This window comes from Lupinus angustifolius, chromosome LG10 (genome assembly GCF_001865875.1).
Source record: "Lupinus angustifolius cultivar Tanjil chromosome LG10, LupAngTanjil_v1.0, whole genome shotgun sequence".
NCBI lineage: Eukaryota > Viridiplantae > Streptophyta > Magnoliopsida > Fabales > Fabaceae > Lupinus > Lupinus angustifolius.
In genome coordinates this window covers 11,229,902-11,242,915 of record NC_032018.1, presented here as the reverse complement: position 1 = coordinate 11,242,915, position 13,014 = coordinate 11,229,902, and the positions used below count along the sequence as shown (strand labels likewise).

At 32.6% G+C, this 13,014-nt stretch overlaps 1 protein-coding gene across 3 annotated transcripts; it reads right to left on the bottom strand.

The window, feature by feature from the left end:
• LOC109358403 (alpha-L-arabinofuranosidase 1) lies at positions 1,368 to 12,361 on the bottom strand. Of its 3 annotated transcripts, none has more exons than XM_019602605.1 (18): positions 12,343 to 12,361; positions 10,704 to 10,915; positions 9,045 to 9,099; positions 8,075 to 8,286; positions 7,708 to 7,829; positions 7,464 to 7,617; positions 6,055 to 6,124; positions 5,034 to 5,179; positions 4,875 to 4,920; positions 4,726 to 4,778; positions 4,472 to 4,616; positions 4,136 to 4,254; positions 3,916 to 3,987; positions 3,713 to 3,816; positions 3,461 to 3,517; positions 2,860 to 3,058; positions 2,097 to 2,237; positions 1,368 to 1,673 (listed from the first exon to the last, which is right to left on the bottom strand). In XM_019602605.1, exons 2-18 carry the CDS (start codon positions 10,881 to 10,883, stop codon positions 1,524 to 1,526), a joined length of 2,025 nt encoding a protein of 674 aa, XP_019458150.1. In that variant the 5' UTR covers positions 10,884 to 10,915; positions 12,343 to 12,361; the 3' UTR covers positions 1,368 to 1,523. The 3 variants fall into 3 exon arrangements, with proteins under 3 accessions (XP_019458150.1, XP_019458149.1, XP_019458147.1); XM_019602604.1 differs by having other exon boundaries at positions 12,271 to 12,360; XM_019602602.1 differs by lacking the exon at positions 12,343 to 12,361 and adding an exon at positions 12,069 to 12,186.

The following is a 13,014-nucleotide window of genomic DNA, read 5'->3' as shown; positions in this document are numbered from 1 at the left end:
GAGTCTTTATCTTCTCTTCTCCATTGTATTGGTTGTCATAGAAATGAGTAACTAACTCCTCTCTTGATGGGATTAGATATAGCAACTTCCTTTAATGTATTTACTTTGACTCATTTCAATTTATTTATGTTTAGGCAATGGTTTCTATGGTTTATTATTGTTCTTAATGCTTGTTGTAGTTTGGTCACCTAAAGCTTGATTCTAGATGTTGAATATGTTGGTGAAAATCAAGTTTTTTAGTTTGAACTAGAATATACTACCTGATGGCTCTAACTTCTAGGAATAAAATTAGAATAATTAGTGAAGATAACATTCAAGTTTATTACAATTCATTTCATTAATTACTCAAGGAATTGATGATTAAGGAAATTAATTATTAATCTTAATAGGAACTAATGATATTAGATAGAAATAATTTTGAGGTAAATAGTTTTTTGTTAAATCATTCAGATAAAGAAAAATTGAGGTAGCAAAATCTAATCATAACAATTTTATCGCATTTATTTTCAGTCTAGTTTCTAGTATTTAGTTTCAAAATCAAAACCTCTTTTCATAAAACTCTTCGCTTGAGACAATACATATTATCCTACAACATAATATCACTCAAATCATTGTCAATACAATAACTTTTTATATTCCTATGTGAAAACCAAATATAGTATTTCATTTATTTTCTAGTTATCAATCACATGTATATACATACTATTTGATTGGTGATTCTGATAACAATAAATTTGACGTTTCAAAATTCTTGTAAGGCTTTATTTGGTATGGTAGTTTTGGATGGGATGAAAAGGAAATGGATGTAGATTGCATCTCTCCCTATTTGACTTGCATTTATGAATGAGAAAAATGTAGACTAATAGATGTTTTATCATATATCAAATTTCGCCTACCATTGTTAGACCTTCATTCTAGTAATAATAATATAAAAACTAACAAAATGCATAGTAAAGTTGAATCAATTATTATACTCTTACAACTTCCCTCCCATTCCATTATCTAACCTTAAATTTCTTTTTATTTCTTTCTTCCTTTCACATTACATCCATAAACACTTTTATCTCTTCTCTATTTCTCTCCTAAATCATCTACATGCCAAAATAAGGTGTTTTAAGACCAAGGAATTATGAGAAAAAGATGTATATACTGACAATGTAAAAAAAATTATATTGTTACTGTATAATCCACCATTTATTTTCAATCATTATTAACTCCTCAAAAAAAATAATTCAAATAAATGGTAGATGGTGCACTTCCTGTGTATAAATATTTAACTATCCATGCATAAATATTATGCTTATATATTATATCTAGCTTCTTAAATCTTAACTCTAAGAAAATAAGTTTACTTTGAAATGTATAATGCTGAAATTATAATGAAACTAGAGAAATATTATTTACCACACAGTATCGTTCAAGTACATGACAAAGTAGGGTAGCAAAGATGCTAACCTTGCATTCATTCAGTTCCTTCCACTTTATTTTTTTTTAATTTATATTTGATCTAATTTTTCATTACATTAAATAGAGGATCTTGTGGAATAATCACTCCCTGGCATTCTTAGATTACTGGAATCTTTCAATAAATCCAATGAGGTGAATGAATGTGGTGGAACTGAGACATTGATATCCTTCCCAACTGCTTGAAATGTGCTCTGAATTGGCACAACCTGTATCATATCAAGAAAATCATAAGCTAATTTCATTTGTAATTATTGTTTTTATCTTTCATCATCATAAGCTAATTTTCTTCAAATTTAATGTAGTTGTGAAATGGTTTTCTTGTTACATCTTCATCGAAAACCTTAAGGGTCTATTTGCATGTTGAATATTGGAGGGGAAAGGGAAGACTTTACAATCATGAAATACACTTCTGAAATGACTCTGAAGTCTTCTATTTCCTCTTCTTCCCCTTTAAAACTCAACTCGCAAACAGACCCTAAGTACGAGCCCATATCCACTTAGATGTTTTTCACTTAACTCATTCCTGTTTGACTTAGGACTTATCTCACTCACACTTATTCCTAATATAATAGGATTTAGAAGTGCATATTAAAACATGAGCAGTTTGAAAAGATAAAAGTTGAAGGTACCTTCTTTAGCTGGGAGAAGGAATTCTCATCCATTACATTTGCAGATGTAAGCACAGTCATATTTGTCTGGTGCACTGATTTTGGGTCCAATCCATCAAAAGAAATCTTGAGGTTCACAGTGTTGGCACCAAAGTTAACAACCTGCATAAGTCAATTGCTCTAGAGTGATGACAGTGCTAGTGAAAGCCTTCATAACACAAAACAAATCTATTAACTGATTTGCTCACTAAAATAATAATATGTATTACTTTCATGGGAAAGTGGTGAAAGACAAGTTTCAAGCAGCATTTGATTCTTTAGCAATCAATACTTCATTGACTAGCAGGCAACAAAGAAGAAGGCCTTTCATAGAAACCAATGCTGCATGTGTAGGACTTTTGGTCTGTTTGCGATTTGGATTTTGGAAGGAATTGAAAGTCTTAGGAATCATAAAATATACTTGTAAGAGGGTTCACAAGTCTTTCATTTCTTCAAAAAAACAATTCGCAAACAATCATAATGCGGTACCAAAAAAGCATAATGGTATAATCTATGACTTTATCTTAGTGACTTTCTGACAACCTATGACATTTAATAGTTGTATCAACATCCAGAACACATGCAAAAGATAGAGATATCAGAATTTTAAAAGAAAACATGTTCATGCAAGTCCAACTTTATGCCATTAACTATATCTTAACAAATAAAACTAATTCTCAATTTACAAAAGAATATAAGATGACTCAGAAATAGGTACAATTAATGCAAAACATGCCTCTATTACCTTAATCCGTATGTAACTTCTTCCATCTACAGAATTTTGCCAAGTGATTGCTGATGCGAGAAGTGAATTGGATGCAATCGGATGAAGTGATGAATTAAGAAGTGTTGCTCCACTTGACTCGGCGAAAAATAGTTGCACCCAATAACTAGGAGTTCCATAGAGCTGATAAGAGTTGAATACAATTGCATCTGGGTTCCACCTAATGACAGAAATTGACACAAACTTAGTTTGGCCATTATCAAGGAAAAGTTTTACCTATTTTTTTTACAATCTTACTATCTTAATTCTTATCATCTGAATTGGATATTTTTATTGTGATATTTAGACTAATAAACTCCTCTGAAGACACTTTTTCTAAACGTGTTAATAAATGTATGGAACATAGAAGGCTACATTTTGTTCTTCAAGCAATTTTTTAGCAGAATGTGAAAAATAGTCGATCTACTTTATTAAAAAATTAGCAAATAAGTGTTTCTGTATTAAATTTTTACAATATAGTGGATCAACCTATAATTTACTTAAAAGGAGTATAGTGCATAATCTATAAAGGCTAAAGCAAAAAGGAAATAGAACGAAAAAATAAAAAATTTGAAGAAATTACCTCCGGTCATTCGCATTCACAAAAAGAGGAGCATAGCTAATCATGCTGACAACATCACTGTAACGCAAAAGAATAATGAAATTGGTGAGTAACTTTAAGTGAACTAGTCTGGGAACTCAGATTACATAATGAACTCTCAATATTATGCTTTGTAAAATGCAGGACACATGGAACATCATTCTATTAAAGCCCAGATGATGTCGACCTCAGAGAGATAGAATATATGAAAATTTGATAGGATGCACATTAAACCTGTTATTTTCTAGTCCAATAAGAAAACCAGCCTCAGCTAGGGCTGCCAAAAGGCTTCCTGTCCCAGCATCGTTTCCGGTCACAGCATACTCACTTACAAAAGCCTGTACAGTGTTCAAACAAATTGAGCATTCAATCACGAAATGCGTATGTGATATGTCGGTAACCAGTAAATAGAAGGGTATAAATATAGATCATACAACCTTTGGACCACTTCGTGATGCATGATTAAATGTATTAGCTCTAGAAAACAGGTCATTCGCACCTGTATAAATCTATAATCATAAAAATAGAGTGTGAGAAATGACAATGCAATTGGATCAATATAATATATATCCACACAACAGTTAATTTTCATAACTGAAATGAAAAAACAAAACTCTGTTGAGATGTAATCAACGAAATTGTGCTAAGAAATATTACATGATAATCATACATATCAGCTGGGTGATCTAGTGGTTGAGAAGAAGCATCACAATTTGAAATGATTTGGATATCTGGATATGCCTGTTTTATTGCACCGTAGAATTTTAGGTAGTTTCCTGGTCGATTAAAGAATTAACAGAAAAGGAAGTAATGTCAGACTACTTTGATTCAATCCGGAACTATTCGTTATAAATTAGTACATATAAAGTAAATTAAACAATAACTGTTAGACATCTTTATTGGCATAAACAGTTCAAAGTGTTAGTGTATGTTAATAAAGAACATATTGCACATGATATTCTTACTAAGGATAAATTAGGAAAACATGCATACCTCGGTAGTTCTTCTTAGTACAATCCTCATTTCCAACAGCAACGTATCGTAGGTCAAATGGCTCAGGGTGTCCCATAGCAGCCCTAAGGGAACCCCATTTCGAAGTAGGATCACCTCTCGCAAACTCAAGGCCATCGAGGGCTTCCTGCAATCAAGATTTCGAGATCATTCTATATACTTCTCAAGCCAAGTTTCTTTAAAAAAAATGGAAAAATTAATAAGAGGGAAAAGGAGAAAAGAGTTTGATAATATACTTGCACAAAAGGTAAGATGGCAGATGTAACAACTTCATCGGTATGGCTGATACCTAAAATGAAGGATACAATTAAAAAATGAAGAAAAATTCACATGTTTACCATGTTAAAAAGAAAGTGTAGCTAACAGGGATAAACACAAAAAATACCATTATTAAACACCCATATTGGCAATGCATTCAAGTCCTCTGCTAGCTGCTCAAGAATAAAGAAATAATATAAATCATTTTATTTGTTCGGCACAAACTGAACATTTCAATTAAATAAATAAACATCATTCTCCTCAGAATTTGGAATGAGGCAATTACTTGGAGAAACTCGTAATAGCCAAGCCCGTCATCAGTCCAATACATCCAAACATCTCCGAAGTGTCCAGGTCTCTCCTCCCATGGTCCAACACTTGCTTTCCATCGAAACGCATTTCTTAACCGTTCTCCTTCAACAAAACAACCACCTAATGCAGTGCAATGAAACAGAGAATTTCCGAAAGTTAGTAAAACCTCAAATTATATTACTTAAACAAACTAGAAGACGGAGGTGGCTTTACTAAATTATGAAATGATGCTTAGTGAAAATATAACATGTTTTAATGATCCTAAACAATAGATAAATCATCTAGGTCGTACAAGATTCATAAACTTAAGCACAAACAAACCCTCTAATTAAAAAAGAAGAAGAACAGCACTTCTTTAAAAACTAAATAAATTTAAAGAAGCTTGGAAATATGCACTACATTCATGCACTTTATTAATTAGTGTTCATTTATTTTCTAGATTCATGTTATTTTTCCCATGCACGCATGCATCTACATAAGGCAAGGCACTTCACACCTTAACTGGTCTTCAAAAAAAAATCTCATACAATCTAATCCAGACCTCACTAAATGGAGTTTTGTGCACTAGGTCGCCTTTCAATTTTTTGCTTTTTGTAGAAGCAAGAAAAATATGATACTATTAATTTGATTTTTCACGTTTTTAAACAAATAAATCGCTACCCGATACAGCAAAATCGACCAGTTAAGGATGTGATGCAAATCATTTCACAATTTGGCTACAGAATGAAGTACAAGAGTTTAAAATAGATTAACAGCATTCGGTACGATCTTTATCAAGTACTTATGAGTTAAGATTTAATAAAATTAAATCCACTTTTCACTTCCCTCCCTATTTTCAACATTTTCTATCATGCACAACCACATTCAAGTACAGATCATGGAGAAGCAAGACTACAGCACATAGCATAGAACATAAGCAAAGCACAAGATATAAAAAATAGATTATAATCAAATATAAGTTTGAAGTCTCTTAATCCAAATCACTTTATGCATACCTGGAAATCTGATGAATCTTGGTTTCATAGCTGCTACCATTTCAGCAAGGTCAGTTCGGAAACCATGTCCCTGTGTCAAGTCATGGTTGAAAATGTTACTACAAGGGAGCAAAGAGGAAAAGAATCTAGTATTACCATCGAAATCGATGCTGAAAGGAAATTGTTGACTTTACATGAGTAATAGAATTTGAATTCAATCACGGAATAAGTTCAGAAGAAGGGCTATCACTTTATTTAGAAAAAATAACTCCCTCGAACTGACAGGACTTGAGAATTTATCAACATCAAACTAAACCAAATTACTTTATCAACATCAAATTAAACCAATATTACTTTGATTTCATATCACCATATCAAAAGGCATGCAGTCAGAGCAATGTTCAAAGACCAATATATGGTATGTTGTTAAGGTTCCGTCTCAAAACCAATTGTTAATAAGAGGAGTAGCGCAAAAGGTATTTAAACCTGAGACAAGGAGGTAGACTATGTAGAACTTACTTCCAAACATGCCCCCTCCACATAAGTCTATCGGACCAAATGATGGATTACCTTTGATCCAATACGAAAGGGCATCTTTTGGCCCATGACAAAAGGAGAGAAGTTGGGCTCTAGCTCTGATATCATGTCAAGATTTCATCTCAAAACCAATTAGCAATGAGAGGAGTAGTCCGATAATTATTTAAACATTCAATGTTGAGGTTCTATCTCAAAACCAATTGGCTCAGCCATATGACCATATGATGTGGAACTTATTTTAACACACCCCCAGAACTTAACATCTACAGGTTGCTTATCAGGAGGGTCTGATATCAGGTTAAGGTTTAAAATAACAATTCATTAAGATATTTAAAAGTTAAAACTTTACTGAGATAATGACGCAGGCGATGTGGACTTACTTCCCAATATATGTATAAGGATGATGTATAAAAGAAAGATAAACATGAAGAACATAAATTGCCTCAACAAGCAATAGTTAAGAGAACAATCAATTTCCCCAGTCTCCTATTCACACTAGCACTTGTGAATAAACGAGGTTAATTTCACTATCATCAAGATTAAAAACATTTAAGTTTTGATGATTAGAAATGTAGTAGTTACGTAAAATTAATTCATTGTATAAAAACCAAAATTAAGCTTTGACACCTGTAGCAACATTATTGACAATAAAATGTTATGGGTTCAAATTAAAAAATAACGTGCAGCCTGGTGCACCAGACTCTCACCATTGTAGGGATAAGAGGAGGATTAGATGTCGCAGACTAACACCCTATGACAGAGAGGCTATTTCCAACTCTAAAATACATGAACATTAAAACTTGTTTTCAAATTAGTGAAGAACAATGTTTTTTTTTTACATATAACAGTTATCTTATCCGAAAAAAGTGACAAAATGCAGGAAATAATACAACCTTGTATGTGTCTACGGGCATAGCAGACACTTGGTCCAACCATATGACACCTTTTGTGGTGGTTGTTAATTGAAGTCTTGAATTATGATTTGTTGCCTTGGCCTCCAATAGAGTCTCCACCTTTGTCCAATTTGAAACATCAGATGCAGAAGCTCTACAAGATCAATTATTAGTATAACTTTTTTCTTTCCGAGATTAAAACTATTTTGCACAAAGTTCTACGACGTGATAAAAGGGAGCTCACGTTATCACAGTTGAAGCCAGGTTTCCCACACCATTTGATCCAGTCAATGAAACTGTCAGATTAATTGATCCGGTCGAACGAACATAGAAGACCACTTTGTATTTCTTCCCTTGTTCAATATTCTGAAAGAATATCAAAGTAGTTAAGGATAATTTCAGTCACATATGTGAAGGAAAGATACTTCACATAATGAAAGTAATCAGATAATAATCTAAAACAATTGTAACCGAACAGTTGAAACTATGGCCATAGACTTTAAGGCTATGGTTAACCAAATTCAGTTTTTATCTTTTTTCCTGTTCAGGAAATATATGCAATGATGTCGTTAAGGATTTACTACCCGATTTTATCAACTAATCTCACTCACCATTCCCCAGAAACCAGGGTTATAGACACCAACACCACCAGCAGGGCAGATGTTGTCACCTTCACTGTCACATAACACCTTCAATCGAAGTGCAACCTTATTACGGTCAAAGAGGGAGGTACGATCAGTTTCAACATTTACATATGACTCATTTCCAATAATTGTCCAAGGAGTAATATCCGAAGGAGTGTTAGGTCCCCCAGCTTCAAATCCTGAAACAAGAATTGTTGATATTTCAGATGCACTTAAACATAGTGTCATATAAATACTGAACAACTAAGTAAAAAATAAACCATGTGTTCTGGAAATGAATTGTTCGCATTGGAACATCGATAAATTATGATCATCCATCATATCCGAAACAGAACCTCCTAAAGAAAATGATGAAAGGACACCTCCAGCTCCTCTTCATCCAACATTGGATGAAAGAAGAGAAGAAGCAAAGGGGATCCTAAACAAAAAGATTGAAAAAGAGAGAGGACTCTCTAAAGATGTGTTTTACGAGAAAAAACTTTTCAGAATACCATTTTTGGTATTTTTCTCAACTTAGCTTTCTCTCCTCCAAGAACACGCTTGGACCAAAAAGGAAACATGTTGCGCTTTTGTTCTCATAAGAAAACAAAAGAAAGCTGATTGTGGAGTAGCTAATATGATTGCTTATTTATTATTCTGTATAGATTCACAGGTTTGTTAAGAAAACACCACAAAATACTGGGATAAAAGTGAAAAAGTTAACTCATGACCACAAACCTGTCCACAGTTACACGAGTGTGTGTACCATAAGTCTATGTTCTTCGATTTTGATTTTAATTTCATTCATTATCATGTTTCCTATTAAGTGCAAGGGATTGCAAAAATGTTATGTAATTAAACATGTAAGTTACAACAAAGGTAATAATAAGAAATATTTCTGGAGAAAACTTCTAGTATAAGTTTTGTCATTTAAAAGTTTATATAATATAGAAATGACCTCTATTATTCACAAGCTCTGCCCACAATCCCCCAGCACCAGCATGATTGATCTCCTGTGTATGAAATTCACAAAGTTGGTTATTTTTTTATATCGGCATTGCAAGGAATTATAAAATTGAATACAAATAGACACACTTTAAAATAAAGGTAATTTTCTATAATCCTTTAAGGCCCATGCAATTCACTAAGTAACTCATGACCTTGCGTTGCAATAGATGTTGCGTTATAGCTTTAAGAATACGACAATAATTTATCCATGGCTTGACTTATAGACATTATCCATCTACTACGACAGTCTATTCTCTTCTGATGCAGGTTGGAAGCATGAAAGAGGGTAGATATTGTTCTGACAAATATACGATAAATATCTATAAACAGAATTCATGAAAGGAGACTGCCAAGCGGCTCAGAAATGCCAGCATCTGTCTCTTGCCTTTTGCGAGATAACCCTTCATATTTCATTTTCTATATACAATAATCCAGCTGAATTGGATGGCAGATGTTATTCATAAATAAGCAAAACAAAAAACACTCATTTAAAATAAAATAAAATCTCACTTGAGAAAAAATCTTAATAATCTTAGTTTCTCTTGGAACTGGCTATGTTGGTAAAAATATGGGCTAAAATGATGAAGATGCACTTTATCGCCTTTAGTTTATAGGTTTTCAGCTGCTCGTCAAATTCTTCGAGGGCTATAGTCATACAGACTCTTTTTCTAAATACATAACACCTGACATGGCTATTTATATTTTTTTGTTTTATTCAGATGTCAGACAAATATGACTATTTCAATGACTTAGTTACATGTGCTAGGCGACTAAAGCTTATATGAGAACATGCAAGAGAAGGAGGGACCAATCTGCTTAATTTACATGTTTTTTCATCTTCGCTCAATATTATTTACATGGTTCTATAATAGGAACCTTATTTTTCCCTTGCACGAGGCTGATTCCATGAATCTGTCACCTCTGGCTCATATTACGCCAACTCTAACCATTGGGTCAAGGCTCCCATTCCATTTTGATACAATCTTTTCTTTCATACTTTATCCTTAAAGTTCTCTCTTTTATAAACTGTGCATAGCACCGCATGTGCTATCCTTGTCCACTTAAAAGAAAAATCTATAATACACTAGAACCAGGGATGATTCTTGAAATAATAAGCATAACTGAAATGATTTATTGCATATTTAGCCCATTAATATGGACAATATTTGTTTTTTTGGGCTGGAATCAGCGCGTGATCATGACAGCTAATAAGGGTGCCTTGAATCATAACAGAAACCATTAAAATTTAGTCGATTCCACATCCTATCAAAATTGTGTACATATCACCGGTGTAGACAAACACACTATGACAGATGAAGATTATACAACCTCCTTGAATTGGATTCAAGAATATCTTTTTCAGCACTTACAAAAATATCCTTTTGAGTATAAAATTTCATGTCCTTTGTGCAAAAGCAAAATAAAAAACTTCAGTAGCATTTAGTACCCATATTAATGAATTATGCATGATAAAATACACCCTCTATAAATAGATACCAAAAGGACACATAAAGTAGACTAGAAAGACCAACACTTTTTAAGAGAAAAAGTAACGAAATAAATGAGGCAATGAAAGTCAATTTTTGGAAGCAGGTTTATATATCCTCACCTCAAAGAATATTCCAAAAAGAGTTTCAGGTATTAGCCTTCCAGATGCATCAGAAGCATCAACAATCAGTGTTGTGTTCAACTCGGCACCTTTCTTTTTCGCAGAGCATTGGACGACAAGGAAAACCACTATGAACAGTTGGAGCAGAGAAACACTGCATGAAGCCTTAGATAAACCCATGGTTTATTCAGAACATTCAACCAATTCTCAATCTGAAAAACACAAGGTAATGGAAATTACTAACAATAACACAACTATTATATAGGAAAAGAAGAAAAACCGATGTTTGCACAAGAACATGCAATGTAATCAGAAGTGTACAGAAAAAGAGAAACATATGTTTCAAGTTAAGAACTAATGCAATAACAACAACACTTTATCCTACAATATGAGAATAAAAACCAAACTTTTCCCCCCATTTCACTCTTTCTTTTTGTCTTATTGGTATAACAACAACAGAAAAAAAGATACATATCAAGTCATTAAGGCAAAGTTACAGGAAATTTGAGGCTAAGATTTATCTAAAATCCCATATTCATGGAGAAAATGGCAAAAATGTAAATTTGGTAACTTGATGTAAATGTTAAAGTCAACTTTAAGTCAAAGATCAAAGGTTGGAAAGTTGTTCAGCAATGCAGTCAAATAATTTATCAAATTGAACATGGAACAATAAAGTGAGAGTCAATGCAAACACTGAGTTCTAATGTAAGGCTATGAAATGCAATCAATATTTATGACACATATAGTATCTTTCTTTTGTTATACCAAGGGTCGCTCACAGGAATGAAGCGTCACTTTTTTGTCATCCCGGGGATTTAGTGGGACTAAACCATTGGTCATATAGTATCTTTGAAAAACTATAGTGAGTTAATGCAGAAGCTATTTCTCTAGTGGGGTCTCAAATTTCATAGAATAAAAATGAAATAAAAAAATTAAAATAAAGGAATTGCATTAATATCTCCAAAAGGATTTAATTACACCCAGCATCCCTTCTATATCAGAAATTGTTGTCATCACTACACTTTCATCTCCTAAAAAAGATGCCCAGTGCACGATCCCCGTATGAGTGGGGTCTAGGGAGGGTAGATAAATATACGTAACCTTTCCTCCACAAGCAAATAGTTGGTCCAGGATTTGAACCTGTGACCTCGATCACTAACACTCAACCTCATTATGCCAAAGTCCAACCATTACTACACTTTAATCTCATAAAAGGTAATAACCTAAATTACACTAAACTCTCAGTGATAGACACTATGAATTTCACAAAAACCATAAAAGGTCAACAATTTATGTAAGTGTCTCTTATTTAACAAATATTGAGAGCTAAAAAAATAAAAATAAAAATAAAAATAAAAAACTCACGGATATGTATAAGTTATTGATAGAGGTATGAGGAACTGTAAAGTAATGTTAAAATAAGGAAGTAGTGAGTGTGGAAAAATATGAGGGTATGGATCTTGGTCTTTATAGGCCACACAAAGATTAGATTAGATTAGATTATTATTACTAATAATAAAGATGAAGAAAATGAATGATGATGATGATAAATGAGAAAGATTCTAACTTGGCTTGGTTTGGATTATGGCTTTGCTTTCACGGTTGGGAACTGGAAAGTTGAAAGTGCAAAGTGGCTTACCTATGATATCAATATGTTTGTTTAAGATTTCCCTATGCTATTGTTGTTGTTGTTGGAGGTGGACCCCACCTTAGTTTTTGCCGTCTGGCATTTTGACGCAATCATACATATAGTGTGTCGTAATTCCCAGGGTTAAGTGTCAGTAGGACTTCTAAGGTAAGGTTGGTTAAATGTTGATCGGGTTAGTTCTTTTTAATGTCGTATTCAAAGGCTTGTTTAATCTTATTATGTTTGGTTTAGAGAGAAAAAACTAAGGAAAGAAAAATTGAGAAAAGATAATTTTAAAGAAAAAATATAGTGAGTTTTTATTTTTTTTTAGTATAATAGAAAATGGAAAGAAAGTTAAAAGAAAATAATATAATTATTATTAATAATGATATTTTTTATTATCAAGAGTATTTTATCACTATAGGAGTAAGGAACTAATTCATTTTATGACATGTGATTGTCCCTCCCAATAAGTGTTTAACTCAGGAGTCGAACCCTTAACATTTTTTCTTTTTGTGGATCTAGCACAACTTTATAACACTAAACTAATGTCTTATTGTTTATTAATAATGACACTACACAATGATATATGTATGTATTAGTTTGTTTTCTTTGGAATTTTAGGAAATTATTAACATTTATAGGTGTGATTAACATGAAATACGATTTTTTAAATGTATAATG